The 27,880-nt window shown below is 41.9% G+C and overlaps 2 protein-coding genes across 15 annotated transcripts in view; one reads left to right on the forward strand and one right to left on the reverse strand.

Annotated features, from left to right (window-relative positions):
- Positions 1 to 661: 661 nt before the first annotated feature.
- On the forward strand, positions 662 to 27,824 carry MTFR1L (mitochondrial fission regulator 1 like). 12 transcript variants are annotated; one of them, XM_083751895.1, is made up of 10 exons: positions 681 to 903; positions 3,459 to 3,818; positions 5,153 to 5,284; positions 6,591 to 6,684; positions 8,528 to 8,632; positions 10,754 to 10,863; positions 12,019 to 12,230; positions 16,191 to 16,503; positions 21,215 to 21,257; positions 22,679 to 27,824. In XM_083751895.1, exons 4-9 carry the CDS (start codon positions 6,670 to 6,672, stop codon positions 21,246 to 21,248), a joined length of 789 nt encoding a protein of 262 aa, XP_083608021.1. In that variant the 5' UTR covers positions 681 to 903; positions 3,459 to 3,818; positions 5,153 to 5,284; positions 6,591 to 6,669; the 3' UTR covers positions 21,249 to 21,257; positions 22,679 to 27,824. The 12 variants fall into 12 exon arrangements, with proteins under 12 accessions (XP_083608027.1, XP_083608025.1, XP_083608020.1 ...); XM_083751901.1 differs by lacking the exon at positions 21,215 to 21,257 and having other exon boundaries at positions 662 to 903; positions 5,153 to 5,478; XM_083751899.1 differs by lacking the exon at positions 21,215 to 21,257 and having other exon boundaries at positions 662 to 903.
- The window catches only part of LOC310850383 (membrane progestin receptor alpha-like), a 30,155-nt gene continuing 27,639 nt past the window's right edge, over positions 25,365 to 27,880 (reverse strand). For all 3 annotated transcript variants that reach the window (XM_083751863.1, XM_083751864.1, XM_083751862.1), the window contains exon 4: positions 25,365 to 26,431. In XM_083751863.1, coding sequence (XP_083607989.1) covers positions 25,515 to 26,431 — 917 coding nt within the window. In that variant the 3' untranslated portion in view covers positions 25,365 to 25,514. The remainder of the gene's footprint in view (positions 26,432 to 27,880) is intronic.

Here is a 27,880-nt window from a genome sequence, read left to right on the forward strand (position 1 = left end):
CTCCAAAAATCTTTAGGGGAGAAACACCCCAAGCAGTTCAACCAGGATTGAGTTTGGTGGGAGGAAATGGAATGGAATATCCTGGAAGAGGACATTGAACACTCCAGGCAGCAACATTGTGTTGCGGGACTCCTTCTCGCACAATTGATTTGTAGCACTGAAAGAGTGAAAACAAAGGGTTGTATCCGACCACTCCAAGTAGACCCAGTGAAATTAATGGATCGAAGTTTTGCCCATTAATTTTGACGGGTCTACTCCGAGTAGGACGAGCCTTGTTTACAACCCTGTGGCACCTTAAAAGACCAACAAATTGATTATGGTGTAACGCTTCTGTGGTGCGCGGAGTATTATCCTGAATTGCAAGCGCGCTTATATTATGGTTGGGGTGAGAGAACTGGTAAAAGTTAAGATCCGGAGGAAATAAAACGCAAAAAAACTACAGACGGTGATCACAGTATGCTTAACAGTGCGTGATGAGGCCGTTATACTGAGCAACCGGCATCCTCCTCCTCGCATCCTAGGAGAGGGCCGCATCAGTGGCGGAGCTTGTGCCTCAGGGAAGATGCTTATGCCCGTTTCCCGCCCTTTCTTGGAGAGCAGCCCAGGTATGCGGAGAGCGGGGAACTCCCGCGGCTCCCCTCCCCTTTCCCGCACGGCACGCATGCGCGGAGAGGGACCCGAGGGGTGGGCTCCGCCGCCGCCGCAGCTGTTTCCGAGCGGAAGGGCGACGCGGGGTTGCTGGGAAGCGGCGGCTTCGCCTCGCGGCGTTTCTTTTCTCTCCCCACCCCCCGCTCGGCGGCGCCGCCTGTTTTTTTCCGCGGGCGGGTCGCCCCCGCTCACCCCGAAGCGACGCAAAGCCCCCCTGCGAGGGCGGCGAGGAGCGGCCTCCAGGCCGAGGGAAGGGTAAGCAGGAGGAGGGGGAGGCGGCGGCGTTGGTTGTCACAGGGAGAGGCGTGTCAGGAGAACGTGCGAAGGGAGGGAGGGTTTCCCGGGAGGGTTTTAATTTCTGTCATGGCCGAGGAGGAGGAGGCGGGTCTCGGCCTCCCTGCCTGGCATCTTTCTTTCCCTTCCGCCCCCCACATTTTTAGAAGGCCCAGCCCTTGGGGCGGTATGGCGTCAGTGCCTCTGAGCAGGTGCAGAGTGCCTTCCCCCTCGCCGCTTTGAGGGAAGGGCAGAGGGGTGGCCGCGTCCGTTGCAGCAGAAGCCGTAAAAGAGACGTGTGGTGCCCTAGAGTAGGCCGACCGCATTATTATGGCGTAGCGCAAGGCTTTTTGGGGGGTGGGCTGCAGCTTTGCTTCCTTAAATGCATCTGATGAAGTAAGACCACGAAAAGGTTACGCTGTGGTAAATGTGTTGCAGCACAGTCCTAACTATGACTACTCAGAAGTAAATCCTGTTGAATTCCGTGGGGCTTGCTCCCAGGCAAATGGGGATAGGACTGCAGCTTTAGTCTTCAAATTGCATCACAACATTATTTGTAGGTTTTGCTATAGAGAATTTATTCTCTTATCTCCTCATTCCAATACTAACTACAAAATTGGGGGCTACTGGGAGGAATGGCTTTTAGATCAAATACTGTACTTAATCTTATTAATAACTTTTGTATAAGGATATCCATTGTGCAGAGCCATTTAATGCTTTTCTCTGTGTGCTGTACACCCACACCCACACATTTTATCTTATTTTAAAACAGGGCTGGGGAATATGTGATGTTGCTGAACTCCAGCTGCCATCAGTCCCAGGCAGTATGGCCAATTGTAAGGGATGACGGGAGCATCTGTAGGGCCACAGATTGCTTATCCCTGTTTTAAAACTGTCAGGCTGCCTTGAGTGCAGTATATTCAGTTGAAAAGTACAATATAAATTGCCTGAAACATGTTTGTGCAGAAGTAGCACCTGCTGGTTTTTCTTGGAAGTTTGTGCAGGATTGTAATCTGACAATGTAGTTCTATGTACATGCCCTCAAAAGTAAGCCCTACTGAGTTTAATGGGACTTTTTCCCAGGTAAGTGTGTAGTTAATTGTAACATTAGCCCCTTGTACCAAAAATAGCTTACCAAAGGACTTTTTCCCTACTTACTTAAAAAACAAAAAGCCTTGCTAGGCCTATTCATTATTTAGTAAAATGTCTTAATAATAATAATAATAATAATAATAATAATAATAATAATAATAATAATAATAAATGTGCGAGGTTGATAGTAGTAAGTCCTCAATCTTTGGCATTTAAGAGTCTTTTTTTCTCAAATTGTTAAATGTTTCCCACAGGGATCAGGTTGTTGATGGAGTGTTAATAGTGGAGCTGATGACCCACCCTTCACCATAAGGCAGCTGGCAGCACACTAATTTTAAATGTGCAAACACACTCCTGGCAACTGCCAAAACCAAGAGTACACCTAAGCTGCAAACCTGAGTTTTTAGGGGAAGAGTAACACCTACCACAGGTCAATTCCCTATTCCCTGATCTTTCTTTCAACTGACCACAAACACTTCTGGCTTGTCTGGATTAAGCTTCAGTTTGTTTACCCTCATCCAGCCCATTACTAGCACTAGACACTGGTTGATAGAAAGGAGAGGAGATGTCACCTGTGGCTACCAGGTTAGTGCTTAGATGCAGGGCTGTTGAAAACTGATAGATGCATCCAGTATAGTAACATAAATTCTCAGTATGGTTCAGCCCCTCTCATGGCAAAATTTGGGAATTCCTGGACCAAAGTGATTCGATGCAGAGAGCACTTTGCCTCTTATATCTTAAGGAGCTATAACTATGATTTTTCTTTTTCAAGTGTTTATTTGTTAAAACATATCTGCCCCACCATTACACTTGAAAACAACGCTACCTAGGCAATTCAAAGCTTTCTTAAAACAACTCGGTTGAACAGCAATAAAAAAACAAGACAAAAATACATTGACTAAAACGGCATCTACTGGTTCTATGTTTGTTGCTCAGAGTGCATTATTAAAAAGCACATATAAAACAAAACTGTTTTAAAGCAGATGCCTAAGGGCACATAAAGAGACAGCTAGGCAGACTTGCTGTGGTATGGAGTTCCATAACTTGAGTTCCACCTCTGAGAATGCTTTGCCTCTGTTGCCCACCAGGCCATACCTCATATGGACACAGAGCAGAGGCCCAAAAGCATCCAGACAGGTTTAAGAAGGTGGAAGTGGGCCATTCAGACAGTTCTGTGGGCTATACAGTTGGGCCCATTCCTCCTTCAATAGACAAGGTTGGAGAGCACTTAAGGCATACAAGTCGAGAATCCTTACACACAGAAAGAGAGAAACACCCCCTCCTTCCCCATTCACCAGTGTAAAGTGAGTGAAATGTGAGTGCATTTTGATTTTTTTTTCAGCTGAGAAAGCAGTTGATTTGTCCTCAGCAATAGATTTTAATCTCTGATCTGCTGTTCCTGCTACTGACCTTGTTAAATCTCTCTCTGGCTTCTCTTCCTTAAGCTGCAGGCTCCTGTGCAGACAGTGCCTTCACTCAACATAAACAGCATGTGAGCTGGGGGTAGATAAGCAACAACTCCACTTAACGCCTCTGGCTGAGTGACTTGTCAAAGAGCCCATCGCTGTCATGCATGGTTATCCTTGGTTGGCTGAGTTGCGATATCATTAGCCGTGTGTGCCAGTCTGTTGACCTTGTCTCAGAGCAGAGGAGGCTGCTGAAGGTTCAGCTTTCTAACACTTTTATCAGACCTGTTGCTGCTGAGGAAGAAATTTTGGTGGCTTTTTTCTTCTGAAGAATGTAACAAACATAAGAGGAAACTAGAAAGTCATTGGTTAGCACACTGGGAGATCTTATTGATGCAGGTACCAATCTTTTAATTAGACCTAATGTTACCATCATTTTTCCTTGTTTGCTTTCTCCTCCTTGCAACCCACTATAACTGGAATTTCCTTCCACCTGACACTCTTGTTTTTACATTGAAGTGCCTTTACCCTGGCTTTTCCCAGTGTAGACTCTTTTCCTTTCCTGCCTCACATAACCTTGCATTTTCCTTTTAGGTTGCTTGCCTTTGTACAGGGCCAGTTTATAATTTTTTTGCAGAGCACTTAGCACTGTTAGCGGTAAGGTTATTTATAAAATATTATTAATGGTCATATTGCTTTCTGTAGCACTTGTATAAAGTGCATTACAGTCATACTTCATAGCTGTGAGGCATGTGGCTATTGTTTCCCTTTTAAACATGGACAAGCTTAGGTTGAAAGCTGGTTTTTGCTTCTGGTGGCTCTATTGGGATTTGAACCCAATAGTCATATGCAAGCCAGTGCCTTTTTGCTCAGAGCTGGCAAGCTGTATTAAATCTGGACAATGTTTCATTTGTAATCACTTCAGATAAAACTTGTAATACAGATCAGTGGATCTGAGGGTTAATGTTCTCATGTGTGATCACTGCTGCTTACTTGTAGTAGATATGTAAGACAGTATATGTAATTTCTCATGGCAAATGTTAGAAGTATAGTAGGATACTGTATCCTACTCTAGTCTTGCCCAGTGGTGCATAATTCTGGAAAGTTTTGATATAAAAATATTTCCTATGCAAATCAGGTTAATTTGCACTGGAAGCTTTCCTGATGCCTTGGGAAATTATTTGATTTAACAAATTTATGCTATTTGTATTTGGTAACAAAAGCTAAAGATGTTGAAACTTCCAAGCTTGTCTAAATTTTATTTGCAGTTGGCATCTATTCACTGTTACTAATTAACTTGGGAAACAGAAGAATTTCTGCAGAAAAACAGAGCACTGGAAAACAATCTTTTTTGGAAACTTTTCTGCCCCACATCAGTGGTCTTATTTTTGTAGAGGCCAATAAATATCCCTCAGAGGATTAGTTGTATGTTTTCCAAGTAGATCTCCAAAACCAAATTGGTCTAGTCTGTAGTGAAATTTGGTGAAATCGGAATTTACGTCACCTTTGAGAAGCTTTATACCTTGTGTATCTGGTTGGTTGTAGAAATGGCAAAATTGTTATTGGGCAGCATGCAAACAAATAGCTGAATGGGGAGAAACTGGAATACAATATGTTCTAAACAGCTGAGTAGGAATATATTTCCCATAGGCAATTCCTGGTGGTCTCTTATTCTTTCAAAACTTTAGGGTTTTTTCCCGTCTTGGTAAGTAAATGGGTTTTTCTTTCTGCAGAGTCAATCGTATGAAAGTGTGAACAACTACAAAGGTGTGGATTGCTGATTTGTTCTATATACATTTGTGGTGAATGTGACATCACCTAACAACTCCATCATGAGAAATAGCTGAATTCCTTTTGGTTGTCCTGTGAGTCCCATTTTTAGAGAAGGGAATGCTGTAATTCTACAGCAGCGCTTGCCATCTTCTCTGGGGTCTCTAATTCTTATATCTCAGTTTAAAAGGGTAGAGGGAGACTAAAAGGAAGAAAGGCCCTGCACCATCCCTCTGTTGTGAAGAAATCTACTGTCAGCATCCAAATCTAACAGACTCAGACAATTTAGGTGCATCAGACTTACCCTATTGTGATTCCTTTGACAGATTATTAATGCTTAGGTTGGATTGTATGCTTGGTAGGCTGGTTACAAAGGGAGAAAACTGGAGGAGAATCTTCAGAAATTGTAGTATATCTGTGGTGGAGCTGCTGACTCAAAAGTCCCAGTTTCCATTGTGGTTACTGAACTATTTGATGCATATTTCCTAACTAAGTTCCATCTTGATGGAAGGTACATTAGGGTACCACTTGTTCATTATCTGGTGCAAGGTTATAAGGGCAACCAGCCGTTTGCTGGCCAGAAGGGTGGCTTAGCTCTCATTAAAGAAGGCATTTGTCTTTCTGCTTGAAACATTAGTCCTTCTAATGAGAGCCAGTGTGGTGTAGTGGTTAAGAGCGGTAGTCTCGTAATCTGGGGAACCGGGTTCATGTCTCCGCTCCTCCACATGCAGCTGCTGGGTGACCTTGGGCCAGTCACACTTCTTTGAAGTCTCTTAGCCCCACTCACCTCACAGAGTGTTTGTTGTGGGGGAGGAAGGGAAAGGAGAATGTTAGCCGCTTTGAGACTCCTTAAAGGGAGTGAAAGGCAGGATATCAAATCCAAACTCTTCTTCTTCTTCTTCTTCTTCTTCTTCTTCTACTACCAGGATAATATTCAAACACAAGGATAGTCAATGTGGTCATTTCCATAAGTTCTTGGACTACCACTCCCATCATCACTATTCATTGGTCATCCTGGCAGGGTCTGATGGGAATTGTAGTCTAATAGCATTTAGAGGGCACCCTTGCCTCGTTCTGATTGTAGCAATTGTTGGGCAGTGAAGTTAACTACCCCGGGAATTTGCAAAATCAGTTGCATTAGGTTTTAAGACAGTATATATGCCTGCCAGGAACAGTTTCTGTAGAGTGCATTCTGCTGCACCATGTGTATGGTGAACTACATAATTGATGATATTCAGCCTGACTCTTAAGTCTGTGAGCTAGTTTAATCCTAGAATACAGTTACATAACTGCTTAAGATGTAATTGGGATTCTTCGTATCACTGCTTATCTGCTTTAATGAGACAAATTTAGAACGTGCCCTTGTCTATGTTCATAATGAGCAGATAATTTTCTTCCAAGGGTGGAATACTATGAAGCTCTTGCACAATCTGGAGCTGCAGTTTTGACCTTTGACTTACTTGTTCCTGTTTGGTCAGAGATGGAAGCAGATACAGTAAGTACACAGTTGTTAACATCATTTTTTTATTTTTTTTTATTTTTTTGCGATATTGAAGACCTTTAAAGCTTGTGTTTACCAAAACATACTGTTCACTTTGAGAATATGGCTCTTCTGAATTAGGCTTTCCTTCCAGGGTCTATACAATTTCTGCTGCTCGTGAGACACTGACATCATCCTTAAATCCAACTGAAAATTGTTGGAATTTAATTTTCAAAATCTCTTGGGTATCTTTGAAAACTGTACTTTTGTAAAATGATGATGATGATGATGATGATGATAATAATAATGATGATGTTCTTGTGTTCAGTGTGTATAATCATGCCTGCCCACGTGACTGTTTTCTATTGCAAAGCTCCCCAAAAATGAGAAAGTTAAAAGCTTGCACCCATTTTTTTCCAGGGGTGGCTCTCAGTCTGAATGTACGTTAGGTGAAATAAGGAGGGAACGCGTCCCCATTGCTGAGGCAAATGGGCCGATTCCTTGTTTTGTCTCATGCTTTTTTAATTGTCGCAGTGCAAATTGACAAATGGGGTATGCTAGCCTGGTTGGGCACCCTTAGAGCAATGTGATTGGAATTTAGTGATGACATCATGTAACTAAATCAGTTAGACTATGTGGTGCCAGAGTGTCATTGCATTCCAGTTCCCATCAGCCTCAGCAAGCATTGACAGTGACCACAGATGATGGGAGTTGTAGTTCAGCAACATCTGGAGGGTCAAAGTAATAAATCTGTGGTGAAGTGAATGCTTGGACTTTCCTCCTTCATGTAGCCTAGTCCAAGTTTTCAGCAGTATATATTTTAGCACCAGAAGAGATCCTTTTGCTGTCCAAATGTTACTGGATTATAGATCCCATCAGCACTGACCATTGGGCTTGCTGACTGGAGCTGATGGGAGTTGGAATTAAACAACATCTGGAAGATCCCAGGTTTTTTACTCATTTTCTAGCAAAACATTTGTAAATCAAGGTATAAACTATTTTACTTAAAATGAGAGGTCAGCTGAGTGTCTCTGTTTTATCAAAAGTGTGTTTCGCTGCCTTGGGGCATCAGTAATAGCATGAAAAATAAACATTAAAAAATGTAATAGACAAACTGACAGGTGGCCTAGGCCCCAAGGTATGTAGGGGTGTATTTATAGTACCAGCTGTTTACAACTTTCTTAATGGATTAAACAGAAGTTCTCTCTTACTTTAAACAAAGTGACCTTAGCCACTCTAGCAAGGAAAACCTTTTAAAATAATGGATTCAAACCACAATTCCCGGAATTGTATCAAGGCAGACACCTCTTAATTTTTTACTATCAAATTGCATGGTTTGTATTATTTAGGCCTCCTTCAAATCCCTTGCCATTGATTGGTTGTGATCAGCATACAGAAATAGGTTCTTGCACATAGTATTGGTGTTAGAGAGGGTGCAATACATGGCAGCATAGAATGTGGTCAGAGTGGAAACCCTTGCAGCAGTCTGCTAGTTCATTAGCACAGGTGTCTGTATGGGATGGTTTTGGTGGCCTCTCCCAATAACAAACTGACTGCAAAAAGCTTCTGTCAACTGTTTGGCAGGGGTAGATGCAGTGACCAGTTCAGCAGGTTCTCCCAGGTCCCTTTATACTGGAGTGATGGGGTTCTGATCTCTCACAGGCTTCTGATCTCTCTCCTGGGGCTCTGTGTCTACAGTAAAACCCAGTAAATTGCACAGCGCAGCAATTGCTGTGCTTCTATTCCTCTGGGTCTGGACTATTCACAGTTTCATCCACAAAATGAGGGAGACTATCTAAAAACCGAACTACTGATTATTGGTTAAAAATATCATTATGTGTTTTGTTTCGACCCTCAGACTGTCCCAATTTGGCAGAACAAACCTTATGGCTCGGCACGCAGCTTTGTGAGAAAGATTGGGACAAACCTTCCTTTGAAGCCGTGTCCTAGAGCATGCTTCCAGGTAAAATACTGAAGTTCAGATGAATTTGCACACCTGTTCAAGGCAGGTTTAAATGCGGAGCCCTGCTCTTCAGCCTTGCTTTGCTTAAAAAAAAACTTTCTTTTTATTGCTACGTGTCAGTCTGTCAGAATTCTTCGTAGAAAGGCAATAATTACTATTCCAGCAGTGGTTTGATGGTTTTTAGCCACTTTCAAGCCCGTATTTTAATGACTTTTTCCTGTAATGAAATAAGTGTAGCTTGTGACTTTCAGGACCTGCATAGGAAGTGTAGCATGCTTCTAACTAAATAAATTCTTTTTGCTACCCTTTAGGATATGTTGGCATACGATTTCTTGATGTAGGGTGCTATAGCACTCTCATTTATAGCCCAGTACTGTTCATGTTTTCTCAAAAAGAAGTTTCTTTTACTACACTCTGCTAAATGTGCATATATAGGACTGGCATCCTGGGAAATGGGGTGCAGCTCCTGAGAGAAATTTGGCTTGGTGATCTAAAATCTTGACAGTCCTACCATAAGCTTTAATTCTTTTTGCCTTAATGACTGCTTCATATGCTGGTATATGTACGGACTTTTTTTGGACACAGCCTCTTCATTCTAGGAAGTCCTCAGCTAGCTATAGTTTCGTGCTTGGTCAGAACTGGGAAACCATGGTTAACAAAGCCTGGCTCGATTCAAAGCTGCCAATGATAGTTTCGCAGTTCAAATGAAACAGGCAACTACAGTTAATGGAAGACTCAGTTGGTTTGCATGCTGGCTCATGCAAAGGAGCTGCATATGTGGCTAAAAGGTGCAAAATGTGTGTATTGTCTGGCCACTGTTGGAAATGGAATGCCATACTGGGAGGACCCTTGCTTGTCTAGCAAGATGATGCTTGTGTTTGTATATTGATAGTTCAAGGTTAGGTTATTTTTAGTTTATATGCTGCGTTTCCAGGGTGGACTGTGCCCAACGTTGCTCACAGTAAATAGGAAAATTACATGAAATCAGAAAGCAAGTCCTAACATCCTCATTATTATTTTGAGGGGGGGGGAGAGATTTTAACGGGTCATGTAGGTGGGGAGTGTTTAGCTATACTAGAACTTGTTTATAACCCCATAAACCTAGAATTCAGATAATGTGTGTTCTTGCCTTCTCAGACTTTGGGGCTAGGGGTTAGTATGTCTTCCCAGCAGTCAAGCAAGAGAGCTTAGCCTGGGATACCTAATAGCAAAGAAAGTAGGCAGTTCTACATAACCTCTGCTGCATGAGGCTCCTGAACTACAGCATTAATTTCTCCAGCTGTTGAGAAGCTTGCAAAAAGGTAGATAGTTGTGTTGTAGTAACTCATTACCTCATCTTCTTGCCACTTGCACTATTGTAAGCTTCAGAGGCCATACATAGGCCACTTTTCCAACTCCTGTGTAACACAGAGATGCTTGGAGGGCTGCTTATAAAGTATTAAAATGTGGGCACGATGTCTCCCTTTTGGAAATCATAAATTTGTGAATACCCTATCATTGCTCACTTAGGTTTGGCTAATTGTTTGTCTAGTGCATGATCACCTCTAGTCCCACGTAACACCTCAGAGGAGCATCCAACCTTCAAGTTGATGCAAATTAGCTACAGCCTCTAAATGATCTGTAGCATAATTGTTGGTGCTGAACGAGTTGCCCACACATCACTCCGTCTAATAGTGGAATCAGTGCTGCTGTGCCAACAGAGATGGAGCCAAATCAGGGGAAAGGGGGAGGTATTGGCAAGCTCAGGGGAACCCCAAGGTTCGCACAAGGCAATATATATATATTTTTTAAAAGGTGAGAAGGCGCAAACCCTTTTCCACCCCTGCATGTACTGAATGGACACCAGGATCCAGGGAATGTTGAGTGACAGCTGGAAAATAAAAATGGCAAATAAAAACTGAAAGGAGTCACTTGGGTTGCTTGGGTCTGTAATGGCTCGTGGTATCCTGAAAGAGGTCATGGCTGGCTGGCTAGAATCCTGACTCAGACCACACCTGTTGGGTAATGAAGATATATTGCATTTTGCTTCAGGTCCCGTTTCTCTCCTTAATACAGAACTGATCAGAAAATGATTCTACAGCCCCATGATAATGCTATTTTCTTTTCCTTTCTGTTCCTCAGGAATTACCTAATGTTTCAGATCTTTATTTAAATGACACGCCCCCTGTCCCCACTCTGGCAGACGTAGCATGGATAGCTTCAGATGACGAAGAAACATACACTAGAGTCAGGTACAACCCTTTCTCCTTTTCTTCTCATGCCTCCTGACTTTCCTTCTTCCTTTCTTGGTCAGTTATTGCTCGTGATAACTTCCTGAAAACAGGGCAATATTGAAGTGGCTTCCTATCTTGATCTTTCTTTTAATAGTCAGTCTTTCAAGGTAATGAGGCATGGGTGCCATTTCAGAGTGAGAGAGAGTGAGAGTGAACAGTTATTGCCTTTTCATATATCTTGGTAACCAGAGAGCGAGAGAGGTCCTCTAGACCTAAGGGATATTCATGTAAGGTCAGAAACCTGGAGTAGGGGATCGATTGGTGCTCATGTTGAAGAGAGAGGGACAGTGAATTAGAAGTTAACTTTACACAAAGTGCTAGGGGGAGCTATTGGTGTAGGAGAAAATCCTGCATGAAGAATTGAGCTAGTTAAAAGGTTTAGGCAGGTACAGAAGGCATTTGCAGGACACACCAATATATGGATTGTGAAGTGGCAGCAGGCAAACAAAGAGGAATAAGGGCTAACTCATACATGCACAGTGATTCAGTTTTGAATTGCTTCTATTGGAAAATACTATTTTCAGGTGGTTTCAAAGCTCTGTAGGTGGTGTCTGGCTATCTTCAGCCTTTTTTATTGTTATTTGTCTTAAATACCACCCGTCTTTCATTGCTTTAAGACTTAAATTTTACTCAAGAGTAATGCTATTGAAATTAATGAACCTAATTTAGGGTAGAATTTCATGCTTGGTGTACTCAAAGTAGAACCATTTGAATTGATGGACTTGACTAATTTAGGTCTATTTCAATGTGATGTGCTCTGAATAGATGTTAGTTGAACTCCACCCTTAGTTATGTTCATTAATTTCAGTGGGTCTACACAGAGTAAAATTTGGTTGAACACTTCTTCATGTCTTTATGAACTTGAATTAGGGATAGTGTTGTCTAAGAAAACATTGCACCATGGGTACATATTCAGGTTGGTTTGAAGTGATGGGAGTTTGAGAGATAAATAATGAGAGAGAAAAGAGACTAATGGGTAGCTAAAAATTGGGTCCTGTAATGATGAGAGAAGGGCCAGTCACAGCTAGCACACTTTGTATGATATAATGAGCATGGACTACTGTTATTCACTGGGGCCAGTTTTATTTTAATTTCTGGGATCTTCACTTATAGGACAGACACTCGTCCACTAAAGCACAAATGGAAGCCCACGCCACTTTTTGTTATTCAGCGAAATGCCTCTGTCCCAAATTTGAGAAAGCAAGAAGAAAAGCTGCTGGCTTTGAAGAAACCGGGTTTACCCGCTTTGAGTCGGACAACAGAACTCCAAGATGAACTGAGCCATCTGCGTAGTCAGATTGCCAAGATTGTATCAGCAGAGTCAGGTAAGTACCCAGCATCAAGCGCTCAGAGGAAACATCTCAAAATCTTGTGCACAAATTTGAAATGGTGTGGGTGGGTGTGTAAGCGTTTGCAAGCCTACAAGAGCAGATACAGCAGATGAGCAAACAACTTGAAAATTATATTTCCACTTTGATAACCAGAAGTTGTGGCAAAAAATTGTTTTTTTATTGTGGAGAAAGCATGATGCATGTTTTGTTCTGTTCTCTTCTAATTTGAGGTGGAGATTCTACTCAGAACAAACACATTAAAATTAAGTGACCTAAGTTTTGCTTATTAATTTCAGTGGGTCTGCTCTGAGTAGGACTAGCATTGGATACAGCCCTTGGAAGTTTGGAGATTCACTTGGGAAGTGCAGTAAGGGTTTGCTGTCTCTCCTGGTGAAGAGTCAGGTTGTTAACAAAATGGTGCAGATATGACTAGTTTAAATTTGGAACACATGAGAGAGAGCAACATATGCAGGTGTTGCCTGCCACCTTCCTTTGTTTGACCTCATTCCACAAATTTCCTTAACTTTCTTGTATGGCTGCTACCTTTATTCTGTGTTGAGAGGGTACCAGAAAACTTTGCCCCTTTTCACTGCAGTGTCACAGCAGTAGGGAACCTGTGTCTCACAGGCAATCAAGGGTTAGGTATTCAGACATAATGTTGAACTGTGTAATGCCCACATTTGAAATGTGTATTTTGTAAGGGCAAGCCTATGAGAAGGAGCATGGAGCACAGTTAGAATAGATAAAGTGCCAAGCAATTATAGTCAGTCAGCTTTTAAAGATCACTCTAATAGCATAGTATAGCTTGAAAGGTGGGAAGTTCTTATTCTTTCCTTATATTACTTGTATTTCTAGGGTAGCTGTTGATATTAGACACTGTGTGGTTTTTCTCCATCATGTAGCTTTGGCATTATTCCTTGGGCCCAAAAAGTGTTCTACCTACCAGGCTTATGCGCTTAATTTTAGATATTCCACAGTCAGTAACTAATTTTGCAGTTTTCCCCCCTAAAGCCGGTTTTGTAGCAAAAACTTTTATTGGTTTTTGCCAGTTCATATCAATCTACTTGATTACAGCAGATTGTTTTTTAAACATAGGGGACAGTAAAATTCCAAAATCATTGCTTGTTTTAAAATATTATTCAAGCTATTACTATATTAGATAAATGAAGTCTGCACTAATTTTAAAAAGTTTGACACACACATTTCATACCCTTGTTTGTCCATCCGTTCCCTAAATCAGAGGAGGCCATACTTAGTACTGACTTGGACATATAGCTGAACCGTAATAGAGTATCATGTGCATCAGCTGTAGTGAGCCTCATGGTGGCGTGTGGACACACCATTCTCCTGCATGCCAGGAGGAAGAGGTTGAAAACTTCCTCTTCTGATTGAAAATAGAGTTCCTTGAACAAGCTAGCATTATCAACCACAATTTGGTTCTTTCCTGTTCTGTCTAACCATAGTTTAGTCAGGGCTTCTGGATTCATACATAAACTCCTGGTTAATCTAAAATCCAAGGCAGAAGTGTTAACGTCTCCTCCTACTGGCATGCAAAAGAGGGAAGCTGGGGAGCATGCAAACTGAAGACTAACTACGGCTCAAGCCCATAACTCTAAATTATGGTTTATCATTAAGTTTGAACCAGCCCTTGGTCTCTTTGCCACAGGAAGTAAAGTTGGCAGGAGCCACAAAACAGGGCCCAGCTGTCCAAAGAGACCCACATTGATGTTTCCTTGTGCACTTTGAGAAATAAAGATTCCAAGTTTTTGTTTTATTTACCTATTACTATTAACCGGGCATCTGTCTCACCCGCTTTAAAATGCTATGGTGCTTTTTGGTTCCATTTTATGAGTGGCGACATTATCAACTGGTTTATTGTATTTAAGCTCATAACATGATGAAGGGAAATTCTGTTCCTGCACATAATTGCGGCGTTATGGGAAGCCTCGCTTCTTGCTTCTTTTCTCTGGCATTCTGGGAAGTCTCGCTTATAATCTTTTCTCTGCTTCTGCACACACTGTACAAACCTGTTCCAAACACCCAGACAGTCCCCTCACCACCCCAGAATGTTCAGTTCACATTGAGTTCGTATTCTGACCTGTTCTTAATGCATAGTTGACCACATCTACAGATGAATGCTATATCAATCACTAGTAAAAGTTTAATAAGGAGGTTTTCATGCCTGTCTAGTTCCAGCCCTGTTTCCCAGCCTTTAATCTATTGGTGATTAATGTTTATATGTAATTCCCGCCTTGTACTTATGTTAACCAATCAGCAACCAGTTGCTTTGTGTTTGTATCAACCAATCAGCCACAAGCACACCTGTGGCAATGTTTGTAATAATGAATAAAAGAGAGTTCCCGGGGCTTGCCCCGGCAGACGCCTCTCATGTCACCTGCTCCTCATCTGTCGTGGTTTCATTCCTACAACATTACACTTCTGTATAATGTGTGTGCCCCTTACAGCATTTTAATAAACAGACCAGACATAAATGAGAGACTTATATAATGTTAGAAGAAATTGCACAGAATTTGTCACAAATTATAATTTATAATGGCCAGTATCCTATGATTTCTGCATCCCCAGTTTTTCAGGCAAAATATTTTGCTTAATTTTTAATACAATGTAATTTGCTTATTTGTATTATTGTTGAGCCAACCATTTGCATGGTGCTGTACAGAGTAACAAACAAAAAGACAAAGTCCATGCCCTGAGGAGTTTACAGTCCAAAATTTACTATGGGGAGTGTTAGAGGGAGAAATAAAGGTGAGAGTAAAAAGGAAATAAGATGCATTCTGCTTCATTCTTCTTCATGCCCTTTTCTTGTAATGGCCTATGACAGGGATGGGGAACCTTTTCTGGCCCGCATGTTATCTCCTCGCCCCCTGATGGACCAAATTTGACAGGGTGGTGGGGCCACCCACATCACTTTGATGTCAGGTGATGCTTCCAGGCAGCTTCTGGAAGATCAAATTGGGAGGGGGCTTCTTGGGTTTGTTAAGCCACAGTTCCTCTTATGACTAAGCTCGTAAAACAGTTGTGTTTGCACGTAACTCTAAAGTCAGTTTTGTGAAGCACTGATCACAGACTGCCACTGTTGCATAGTATTCCCTTAACAGAGCATCAAGGTAATAGATTTCCCAAAGATATTACCAGATGACTTTGAACATAGATAAGGAATTGTGTTTGTACCAGCACAGATGATTTTTCCATTTAGATCAGCATTGACTGGCAACAACTCTCCAGGGCCTTGACAAAAGGAAGGTCTTTCCCATCAGCTGCCCATCCATTTTAGCTGGAATGCCAGGGATTGAACCTGAATCCTTCTCGTGTGCTTTGTTCTCCTCCTGTGATATCCATTTGAGATCTTGCACCCGAGGCACATGAGCTCTCACAAATGTGTCATTCTAGACTAAAAGACAAGTAACCTGGTTCCTGAAATTGTTTCAGAGTTACGCTTTCCACCCTCTCAAGGGTGGCTCTTAAGGAAAGTGGTTCAGCAGAGGTGATTCTGTGCACAAGGCTGGGTTGGGTCTAACTAGGAAGGCGAGGATGGGCCTTGGTTGATGCCAAAAGTGGCCTCCTGTGACTGTGGGCCAGTTCTCTTCCTATCTGTGATATAAGGTGAATAACATGCTTCTTCTGAGAACTTCGTGCTCAGTGTTTGGGGTGGCAAGATAGGAACAAGATAATCTTAACAATATTGAAATATACATTGAAATACTGCCATATAGAAGATGGTGGTTGTAATGGGTGGGTGTGAGGTGGAAAAGTGCTTCACCCCTTTTGCGGCATTATAACTGCCATTTGAGTAAAGGCAGGAGGCAGGCTTATGATGTCCATTTGTGGGGAGGTTTGCCTATAGGCTTGGCATACATGTTCTGTTGCATACTATAAAACCTGTAGTTTGGCACTAGGTTTATGTCAATGTGTATTGTTCTTTTTTTTTTCCAGCTTCCACTTCATTAACACCTGATTTATTATCACCAGGAAGTTCAAATGTCTCTTCTCCCTTACCTTGTTTTGGATCCTCATTCCAGTCTACAACTTCCTTTGTCATTAGTGACATTACAGAGGAGGAGGCAGAATTAGAAAGCCCAGAGCTTCCATCCGTTTCCATGCTTTGTTCTGCAACCTCTGAATGTTGTAAAGCAGACCCAAAGGATTCCGACGACGAAGATTCGGTGTCCCTGTCCAAGGCCAGCAGTTTTGCCGATATGATGGGCATTCTTAAAGACATTCATAGGATGAAACAGAACAAAGACTTGTAAGTTTTTGTTTGTTTATTTGTTTTCTCTTTTTCCATCCCCAAAAGTGGCTCTCTTTCTTTTCTGATTGGAAGCTTTGCAGTTTTGCTTTGTGTGAAGGTACCTCTGCTGATCTTTAGCACTGTAACTGATATTTGCAAGGGTTAGTTCTAATGTACTTTCTCTGCATCACCACAACACAGGTTTTTAAACCCTTTCTTATAATAGGCCCTGCAATATTGATCTCTAAGGACAACTGTGCAAATCAGTTCACCAAAGTTGCTAGCCTGCTTGTGCTTATCACAGTCAATTTTGGCTAATAAGAAAAGAATCAGTTTTGGTAAAGCTTCTTTGCCTGACTAACGGCAATTTAGTGACTATGGTCAAAAAGACAAGTAGCTTCTCCTAAACTGCCTCCAGATTGAAGTTATTATAACCACTGCCCTGAAGATCTGAATGTTCTAAACTAGCGATGGGGAATCTGTAGCCCTTACAATGCTATGGACTGCAACTCCCTTCATCTCTAAGCATTGGCCATGCTTGCTGGGATTGATGGGTCAGTGCATTTGACTGTTAACCAGAAGGTGGGTGGTTTGAGCCCACCCAGGGGTGCTGTGGTCAGGATTCCTGCATTGCGGGGGATTGGAACAGATGATCCTTGGTGTCCCTTCCAACTCTATGATTCTGTTATAGGAGTTGGACTCCCAACAGCCTTTGGAAGGGCTATAGGTTCCCATGAGATTATTACTATTCCAGCAGCTGAGACAAGGGTAACATGAGCCCTACAGATTGGAGGTTTTGCCTTGTCTCTTCCTGTTTGCCTGCTTCTCCCTCTGTTACCTCCCAGATTGCCCATCATGCAGTTTACGGTTAAAATTGCCTCACTATGTGTCATTCTGGAGATGGGTATAAAATGTTGTACTTCGATAAGCAGAAAACCACTTGCCAAGTGTTCTGCAAGTTTCTAGGCATGAAGTCTTCCTAGGTTGCTACAATATATGCATATATGATGACATGATTAGCACGATGTGGCCCTTCAGATCTTGAACTACAATTTCCATCACCTGTGACTGTTGGCTATATCCGATTGAGGCTGATACGATCCAGGGTGCCACAGCTTCTCCATCCCAGGATCAGGGAGACTTGAGTTTAAATCCTTAGTCAACCATGTTATAGCCATTGGCTCCAAAAAACAAAACTTGAACTTGTTTCTTACGGTTAATGGGTGAATTAAAGCTAGCCATTCTTTATCGCATAATTGTTGTAAGGGTAAACAGGGATCACCCCCATCCCTCTATATCCTCCTGAGCTCACTGGAGGAACAATAGAATATATAACTAAAACAGTAAGCTGGGAATGCTTGCTAAATAATAGATAGTTTTTTACATGCATGTTTTTGTGTTTTGTTTATTTAGACTATTTATATACCACCTTCCAACAAAAAAACACACCCTTTTATGCATTAATATTGGGCAAATATTAAAACCTCTTCCAAGCTAAACTTTTCACTATTGTTTCATCTGCACTCTGTTTGAACATAGTGTTTCTTGAGGTTTGGAGGGTTCAACAGGCAGATGGTATCATAAGTTGAATTCATTAGAGAGAGGGAAGTAAGGGGAGCACATTTAACAATAATTACAACATTTCTTATTCATTTAATGCACAATCCAGTTAGAGCAATTTAATTCTGGTAATAAGCAGTGAGATACCATGGAAACATTGAATTAAAGTGTAATTTGTTTGATCAGCTGCCCTTGGTTTGTCCCTTCTGGTTTCTTAAGGAACAGAATATTATGCAGAAGGAAGAATCACATTCTTATTTGAGCATTCTAAAAAAAATTGCTTGAGTTTATTGGAAACTGGAATAGGATTCTCAAAGCTGAAATTGATCTCTTTTCATACTGCTTGTATATCTGCCAGATTGCTGCTGTTGAGATTATTCCACTCTCTATATTAACTTTTAAGAAGAAAAATCTCAGTTACAGTAAAAAGGGGTGCAATCTCTACTGTTTTGACCTGTTGCAAGAATTAGCTGCAATTGCTGCACCTCCTTTCATAAGTTAGAGTTAGACTCATTTGCCTTCAGATTTGAGTAACCTACAACATCCAGTAACGGGAAAATTGCATTGCTGTTCTTCAAAAAAATACGTAATGCAGCTGTACTTGCACTTGTTGGACACATAACATATCATATATCACATCATATCATATCAATGTTATTCCTTGAACAAGTAACTGCTAATTCTTTTATTAGATTTTATTTTCAAATTGCAGGTCTTACAGAACTTGTACAAAGTCTAAACTTAAGCAAATAATAGCAGAAAGTCTATCTACATCCATAATTGTGTTTCACAAACCCATATTTGTGACCATGATTCTTCTAAAAGAGAGTCAGTAGTTTCCAAAATCAAGTAAACGTACCCATATGTATCTTTTCTTTCTTTAATTATACTTGCAACAATTGCCTCCATGACTATTTGTTTCTTTCTTCACAATTTTTTATTTATTTATCCCTTCAACCAAGACACTCAGGGCAGTCAGTGTACATAGTTTGACTTTAAGCAATCCCTGGCCCATTCTTATTAAATAGCTAGACTGGGAGACAATTGCAAAGGAATACAGCGAGGCATGGGGGAAGAGAGGCCAGTTTTAGCATAGCTCAATCAAGGTGCTCTCTCATTTTTATACCAAAATGTGGCACGGATGTGAATCAATACAAGTGGCTTGCCCTGTCAGTGTCCAGTTTGGACCAAAGAGCATAGGGAAGCTACCGTATTTCATCTAGCCCAGTACCGTTTACTCTGATTGGCTGCAGGTCCCCAGAGTCTCAGGCAGAGGTCCAGCTGTGCCGTCTTTTCTTAACTGGAGATACTGGGAATTGAACCTGGGAGTTTCTGAATGCAAAGCTTGCATCTAAAGCCCACTTCACTTAGAACTTTTTAAAAATGCCGTTTTAATCTGCCTCTTGTGTCTCTTCAAATTCTGTTAGTTGCATCATATATAATGTGCACATCCCTCCTTGCCATACCCACAATGACCTGAATTGTGAGTGCTGAAAGTCCATGGTAAAATGATGAGATTAGCTTCCTTCTTAGTAGAAAACAGGAAATCCTGCTTTCCCCTTTTTAGCAGCAAATGGGACCCTGCCCTGGCAGAAATGCGTGTCCTTTGTTGCAGGGTGGAAGGAACTCTGGACAACAAATGTTGCAGAGTATACGTAGCTACAGCAGCGAAGCTCCTGGACACATCTGAGACAAAGAGAATTAAGGCGCTTAAGAGCTGCCCCCTTCCCTTTGTGCTTTGCGGTGAGCAGCAGCAGACAAGGGCTATTATGGGAGAGAACTGTTCAGCTGGGTGTAGCCACATGCTGCTGGGCAGAGGAGACAGTTGCAAACACATGTTGTCAGGTGCCCACGGGAATGTTGGGACTGGATCTCAGCACTACAGCTCTGCACAACTGGTCCCTTGGCTAAAATTGAATAACCTCTGATACAATGAAATATGAATCAGAGAGGTTTGCCATTATCCATTGTGCCAGCAGTTTGAGGAAGTTTAGTCTAAGCATCTGTGAGAAAAGCAAAGAGACAAATAGATAAAAGGAGTTTACTGGTGCTTTTTGCCAGACCTACTGATAAATTACAAGAAGTTATAGAAATTAGAGTGGGCGTCTGTCGGATGAATTTGTAGAACAGCAGAGTCAAGGGTTGCCCTTGAAGCTGCTTCATCTTACGGCAAATGCAGACCACTGCATTTCTCCCCATGCATAACACAAATTTAGAGCATAGCGGGTGGGTGGCTATAGCTGGGCTTATTCTTCAATCTTTGAGTTGCTAAAGTGCTATCAGTATCAGAGTATAACATTCCCTAATCTGTAAGTTGCAGAAGCAAGCAGGGTGTGACACTGTGTAATGAGTGCAACACTTTGGACTTGCTCTTGATCCAGCATATGCTGACTATGAAGAAATGGTGAGAATGGTGATAAATGGAAAGCTGTAATTAAATCCATTTTGGACAGGGAGAAAGTAGCCAAGTGGTGCCATTCACTTAAAAAATAATAGTGCTGCTGTCATTCAAAATCCTTGTGAAATGGTTTCCTCTAAACTAATTGGGTCAGTTTGCCTCCTTTCAGTTTTTCAGGGTGTGGGTTTTAGTTTAGGAACTGTATGCTGATGGCTGAAATTTCAGGAGCAATGTGGAGGGGGCCCTAGGGTTCACATTTCTTATGACTTTTGAAATCTTGAGCCCCATTGTCATGCTTATAGATGAAGTGCTTAAAGAATGGTAAATATATAGGTGCCCCCACTTGCTTTTTAATCACATGCTTATGCATGATGTAAGTTCTAATATACTCTAGTAATGGTGAAAACAACGAAAAATAATAATTCTGGACTGGTTCACACAGAGCAAGGAAGTGAATGGGTTTTGTGTGAGAGATTTAATTTATTTTATTTTATTTTTATTTCCAACTTATGGTTACCATGAGAGAGGAGAGGAATCTGCCAAGTTAAAAGTCACAAAGCAGGTATGATGAGCCTGTGGCCCTCCAGATGTTGTGGGCTACAGTTCCTGCCCCCATTGGCTATCAGTTGGAGTTGGGAATCCAACAACATCTGGAGTACCACAAGTTCCCTATCTTTGATATGAAGGAAGATACAAAAGTTCTTTTGCATGAAGGAAATCCTATGAATTCTGTGCCTCTTGGGCTCAAAATGACTTTTCTTTGTCCCAAAGCATGCTGCTCCTATTTGAGGTTGGCACAGTATGAAGGAACTTGGTAATGTATGCAGAAAAACTGAAGAATGGTTGGAGTCCTTTTGATAGATTTACAGAATCATGTTGCTTAAAATCATCAATATTTAAGTTGTTTTTTGGGGGTTGGGGAACCACCACCCTAAGAATCTACCAGGAGAAAATTAATAACGTTTTGTAGAGAAGCCTTTCATTTGCTTACCCATAGGGATTCCCGCCCTCACCCCCTAGTTAATTAAACTGGTAAACAAAATTATCTAGGTATCGGGGGAACGTAAGGTGGTTGAAAACCAGAGCTACAACAGATGTGAGTAAACGTGTTTGAAATAAGAGAGCTAAAATTTAAAACTGGGCAGATTCCAAATCCTTATTATGCTTATTGTACAAAGGAATCAATGTTCTTTTGCACACACAAACCGCATACATTTACCTCATAGACTTTAGTTATTGCTGTGCTCTTGAAATTGCACACATCACCTTGTAGTAGCCCATATTGCAAATCTATGCATACAGACATTGGTGACTCTTCACTTCTGCATACTGTGCTGGGCAGAGAAGCAGATGGTGAATTGCTTCTGCTACAACAGGAATGAGGAACCTCCGCGCGCCCCCCCCCCCCCCGCCCCCAAATGCTGCTGAACTCCCAACTCCCATCAAGCCCAACAATTCCTGGCTAATGGCTGGGAATTATGGGCATTGAATTTCAGCAATATTTGGAGAGCCAAAGGTTCTCCACAGAGTTGAGTGCATAATCTGTTCTTTATCATGCCAGCTTCATCCTGGTTTTTGTACTTTTGCCAGAAGGTAGGCTTCCTCCTTGCAGATTTGTTGGAGAAGTTCTCTAAATGTTACTAATTCTACTCAGACAATAGAATAGCACTTCAGGGTGCAAGAGAGAGATTGCTTTATTGGGTGCTTCCTCTCCCCCATGGCATAAGGTTCCTTGCACATTGAAAATTAGCCTGTTGGGGGAATCCAGTCTAGCATTATCCTTGACAGTTCTGTTGAGGGGAGGAAGCCATGTCCAGTGCATTTTGTAATTTGTGCATGTGGAATGTTGCACAAATAATCATGGGTGCCTGTGGCATCATTAGGGATCAGCGAAATCTCTAGAAAGGCCCTAAATTTGCTAGGTAAAAACTTGTATGCTGGAAGTAATTTTTAAAAGTATTTCCTATTCTTACAGTTTACCTAATATCAAATATATGGGATATTTATAATATCAGATATATGGGATTTGATGATGACAAGAATTAAAAAAAACCACAAACCAGTAAGAGATTTGGAAGAATAGCCCCTTTGTTGAAAAACATGCAGTTGAACCACAACTAATTTGTTAGTTTTATTTTATTTTAAAAATCTTGTTGAAGAAAGCAATTGGGGATGGTAGAGCAGAATGTGATTTGCACTCCTGTTAATACCCTTCATCTTGTATCCTCCTTTCAGGAACAGAACTTTACTGAAAGAGGAGGATCCTGCAGTTCTTATAGCAGAGGTTTTAAGAAGAAAGTTTGCCTTGAAGGATGAAGATGTAAACATGAAGAAGAACTAAAATTATGCTCATTGGTTACCTTGTAAAGTAAATTATCGTTCTCCTAAGATCTTTCTCCACAGTGGCTGCCTTCCTTGAACATCGAAAGTCCTTTAGGGATTAGGTTTCTGCTCTGTATGTGCGTGTGCTGGAGAGGGGGAATAATTCCTACCCAAGCAGAACTGTGAATTTGCTGTTTTCCACACAGCCAAGAGAGACTTTGAAAAGGTAAATGGTTTTCCACATTTTGAACTGAAGCATTGTTAGCAAAGTAGCGAGATGAATTAAAAAGGATCTATTCATAATTTTGCTGCAATTCTGAAGCCTGTGATAACTTACTGATAGAAATGTATCCCTTCCACATTCAGGTAGAGATGTTTTTAAAATTTAATCATTGAAAGATGCATTTTCTCTTTTTCTCCGGACTTAACTTTTCAAGGCGATCAAGTACCTTTTCAAAGTGGATAGATATTCCAGCACTGGCTGACGAGGAAAGGGAGGCACACCATAGAGCACTTGTAGCCAGGTGGAGAGGTGGCAAGCTTGCAGCCTTCAACCACATGCTTACCAAGTGTTAGCAAGGCTACCTCCCCTCCACTGTATTTTTGGGAAAACCTAGGAGTGAAAGTATGGGCAATGTAAGAAAATATTGACTCCCCATTAAGTACATCCATTACAAGTGAGCTTTAGCATGGCTATCTGAATCCATCCTCTTGTTGACTTGGAGAGAGAAGCCTCGTAGCAGTCTGTGCCTGCCTATGGAAGTTAGATTGCTTTTACCCTGCAGATACTAAACTGATACTGTAGCTGAAGGACGCGTCTTCCAAAAAACTTTGAACTTATGGTATCTCATGTGAGAAGTATTTTTTATTTTATTTGTGTAGGATTTTGAAAAGCCAACCAGCTTTTGCACCCAGAGCAGTGGGGATCCTGTGTCCCTCCAGCTCTTGCCGGACTACACCTCCCATTATCCCTGAGCCTTGGTCATGCTGCCTGAGGCTGATGGGAGTTGGAGTCTGTCATCCACTGGTGGGGCACAAATTTCTCACCCCTGACTTAAGTGGGGATGCATCTGTACTGCAAATGTGGTTGAGCCTCATGTATTTTATCTTTTAAGTTCCTTGGCTCCTTCAAAGCTTGTAATTAAGGGATAAAAAATGCAGAATGTCAGAGAGCAATTACGGAATAAGCAGCAGGATTGGATTTTGTCTGTTAAAGGTAGGGTTGTGTTTAAACTCATGGGGACCTTCTCAACCACTGTTTATTCTATATTTAAGAGCAATGACAGATACCGTAAGCAGTTATATTGTGCCTCTGTCCTCTATACAGCTCTAGGAGCATCACTGCCATTTTCTTTAAGCCACGGTTGTGAATCTGGTGCATCACATTTTCCATGTAGCAGAGCAGGGTTCCTCTTTCTGCATTTTTCTCACAAGAGCCTTGTAGGTGGGTGAGGTTAAGAACTCATTGAATGGGCAGTTTTGACCCCTGACCTTCCTCAGAGTTAATTTTGAAATCAGGTCTCCCTTAACGTTTGACATGACAACAGCCTCTCAAAGTAATGGCTGCACTCAGAACTCCCGTCCAGTCCTTTGGGAGAGCGCAGGGACGAGGAGAGGATTTTTGCACACATTAGTGCTAATGTGTGGGTCTGAAAGAGACTCAGTTCAGTTAACTTTAGAGAAGTCAGCAGCCTTTCTTAAAAGCTTGTAGAGGCTTAAGTTGTAAGTGACATGCTGTCACTTAACCTGCCTGAGCTGTGTTAATGTGGCCTGTTTGGCAGATCATTTAAGGTTTTATATATCATGTTTTATAAGCCAGGAAGTTGCAGTCACTTTCGCATAAACCTGGGATCGCTCAGTTGGTAGAGCATGAGACTCTTAATCTCAGGGTTGTGGCTTTGAGCCCCAACGTTGGGCAAAAGATTCCTGCATTGCAGGGGGTTGGGCTAGATGACCCTGGTGGTCCCTTCCAGCTATACAATTCTCTGATTGCTTTGGCATGAGGAGCTTGCTATATACTAAGCCAAAATTCTCCATTATGTCAGTTACAGACAAGGGCCATAAAAATGCTTCCCTTCTGATGTGTTGTAAGCTCAGTGCTCGTTAGCCATGCAGGCTTTCTGTAGCATCCACACAACACTGTTAGCATCAAAATGCTAATCTGTATTCTTTTGTCCTTTATCTTTTCCAGGGGGAAAATCTGATTAAAACAAAAATGGTAAGAAACCAGATGAAATTTGCAACGTTAAAGCAACCTCCCCCCTGCATACAAAGATCCAGATTTTTAAAAAGGTACCAATTCATTTTAAAATACAGAGAACAGAGTCCAAGGCAGCCTCCACTTTAATAAAGAAAATTCATAGAAAAGTGAATGGTAGGTAGTTGGGAAGCCTTGCAAGGAGCAGTGGGGAAGGCACAGCATAACAATTAGGAATACACACCTTATCCCACAAAGCAACAGTCTTCTTGCTTAAGACAAAAATGACCTAATAGAGCACATGAAGACCCTGCTTGTTTAGAATGTAATCTGGGCTTTCTTCTTGACACAGCTGCATATTTTGCCAATTGCAGCTTCTGGACCCATTAACAATACTCCATATGATATCATTTCTTTATTAGGCAATGTACAAGTTATAAAGAAACCAGCATGCAGAATAAGTATGAACGCTACATATATACCTAAGGTCTGCATCAGTTTGTTTTGAAAGTCTGCATTAGGGGCATTTCTCTCTCACTGAGCAATTATGAGTTAGTGTTTAATGACTCTATTGCCTTCCGAATCCTCTGTGAATAACAAGTCATAACATGACTTCTCACTACTGTCTGTTAGAACAGACACGCTCCCACCCGGGGATAGGTGGGTCCAACTCTCTGCAGAGCAGCAGGCCCCCAAGCAGCCATGGTAGGATGGGCTCATTATAGAGTTGCTTTCATCACCAAGAAGCTTCTTTTGTAAAGATGTTTTGCTTCTCCCTTGAACAAAGAGGTGAGAAATGACTTTGTGACCCTCAGAGTCCTGCGTAAACATTGGCAGGCCTACCTGGCTGTCCTCAGTCCCTTTATCAGAATTGCAGACTGTAGCCTTGTTGATTTTCAAACAGAGCCCAGCAACAGATTGATTGATACTCTTCAGAGGCTTCACTTCCATTGTACTCTGCTCTAGCTGAGGATTTATGTTCTCAGAGTCACAGGACTGCATGAAGGAGCTATAACAAGAGGGTGGGCATCTGTGCCTTCTCTGAGTCTTGGTGTCCTTGCTTGTAACTGTCAGGCTTTGGCTGCTTTGAGGAAACAAGGTGGTAAGATTTTCTCTTTCCCAACCACTATTTTTCTCTCTCAAAGCCAAATCAGAAAGAGTTCTGTGATCAGGATCCCTTTTCTCCTCTAGCTGCTGAATGAAGTTTAATAACTGAGGATCTTCTGTCTCCGCAGCAGGGTCTCTTCTTTCAGTTGGGAGGATGCAAGTGGTAGTCTGGGCTTCAGGAGGGGTAGAACTGTAAGGAGAAATGTGTAAATCTGGTGTTTGTTGGGTCCATCCTCCTCCTTCCTGAAGCATGTCAGCTGGCAACACGGTTTTTCCGCTCCTAAACAGTCCATGGTTGTTCACCGTGGAGGCATGGTTTGATGCAACAGCCAGCCTTCTGTTTGGATTGGTTTTCTTTTCCTCTGCAAAAAAAAACAACAACCCCAAGCTGAATCTGAATATAACCAGACAGATCAAACACACAGCCTGTACAAAAACTTAGAATGATGCTGGAATGGCAAATACAAATCAGCAGCCTTCCATGGGCAACTTTTTAAAAAATAGGTATCATATAATTGCTTCCATGACAAACTGCTCAACCTTTGCCTCTGGACAGATTAGTAACACTACAAAACTACCAGTCCCCTCTGGAATCACTATTGCCTCAAAGACTCAGAAGAACTACCCACCCCAGAGGAATTCACATGGGCCCCTTTCTTTGTCATGGGTTTTTGCTACCAGTTGTGGGGGGAGGCCCAGAACAGTGACTTATACAAACAACTTGCACATGGACTCCGACACATGTGAGTGGATGAGCTGCAAAAGGTACTGCAGCTTTTCAGAAAAAAGTGTGCCTTAGCCACCATAAGTTGGGGAAAGCTTGATGTAGCAGTCCCCCCCCAAAAAAAAACACCACTGTTGATAACTGATAGAAGAAACATTAGAAGTGTTGTTATAGGCTCCCCCTTTTTGCAGATTTGTATCCTGGAAATGAAGGATTGTTGCATGCAAGGTCTATGTTTCAGTAGGTTTTAAGTTACTTTAAATTAAAAGGGCAGGAGATTTCTGGTGTTGCTGGATGGCCATGAGTGCAAGCAAGATTTTCCTTATTTAAATCAGGCATAGGCAAACTTGGCCCTCCAGATGTTTTGGGACTACAACTCCCATCATCCTTGACCAGTGGGCCTGTTAGCTAGGGATGGTGGGAGCTGTCCCAAAACATCTGGAGGGCCAGGTTTGCGTGCTTGATTTAAAACGTTGAGTCCTCTAAACTCACTCCACTGGCCCTAAGCAAGTCACTGTTCTGCCTTTACCCACCCACCTTCCTGCAATATGAGGGCAATAGGTCTGATCAATATTCTGCCTAAAAGGAGGACTGTTCAAGGAACACCAAGAGGTTTGGTGCTGCACCATTGTTGCTGCCTGGCAAGTTAATCCTCAGACTGATACCAGCAGACCACACTCTTATTTCCCCCCAGATCTCTGCAGCTCTCCCGTCATACCCTTTCATGGGATTGCAATCAACAAAACAGCTGGTCTGTCCTTTTTGAGAAAAGTGAAGTGAAAGCAAAGTAGGGTCACTTTTTGCTGCTCTTCTCAATTACCTTTTCCCATCTGCCTCCGGTTCCTCATTGAATTTTTCAAGTGATTCTAAATTTGATGTAGAGTGGGCAGTTGCTACCTCCTCTCCGCACCCTTATTTGCAGACAATGGAGAAGCAAAGCTTTTTAAAGGACATTGTGTGGTTTTGTATAGTGTTTACACAATGCAAGGTGCGATGGAAGTGTGAAATAATAAATCCTCTTACAGAAAGCATTGCAAATGTTGTGCAAGTTATTAAACCCTATACTTTCATTTTCATTGCTGTTGGG

Source organism: Podarcis gaigeae (genome assembly GCF_964106915.1).
Source record: "Podarcis gaigeae genome assembly, chromosome: 8".
Classification (NCBI taxonomy): Eukaryota; Metazoa; Chordata; class Lepidosauria; order Squamata; family Lacertidae; genus Podarcis; species Podarcis gaigeae.

Excerpts from the sequence above, each read along its gene's own strand:
- MTFR1L (XM_083751901.1), top strand. Across the intron at positions 8,633-10,753 it reads GTCCTAGAGCATGCTTCCAG|GAATTACCTAATGTTTCAGA; the intron begins GTAAAATACTGA and ends TCTGTTCCTCAG. Across the intron at positions 16,504-22,678 it reads ATGAAACAGAACAAAGACTT|GAACAGAACTTTACTGAAAG; the intron begins GTAAGTTTTTGT and ends TCCTCCTTTCAG.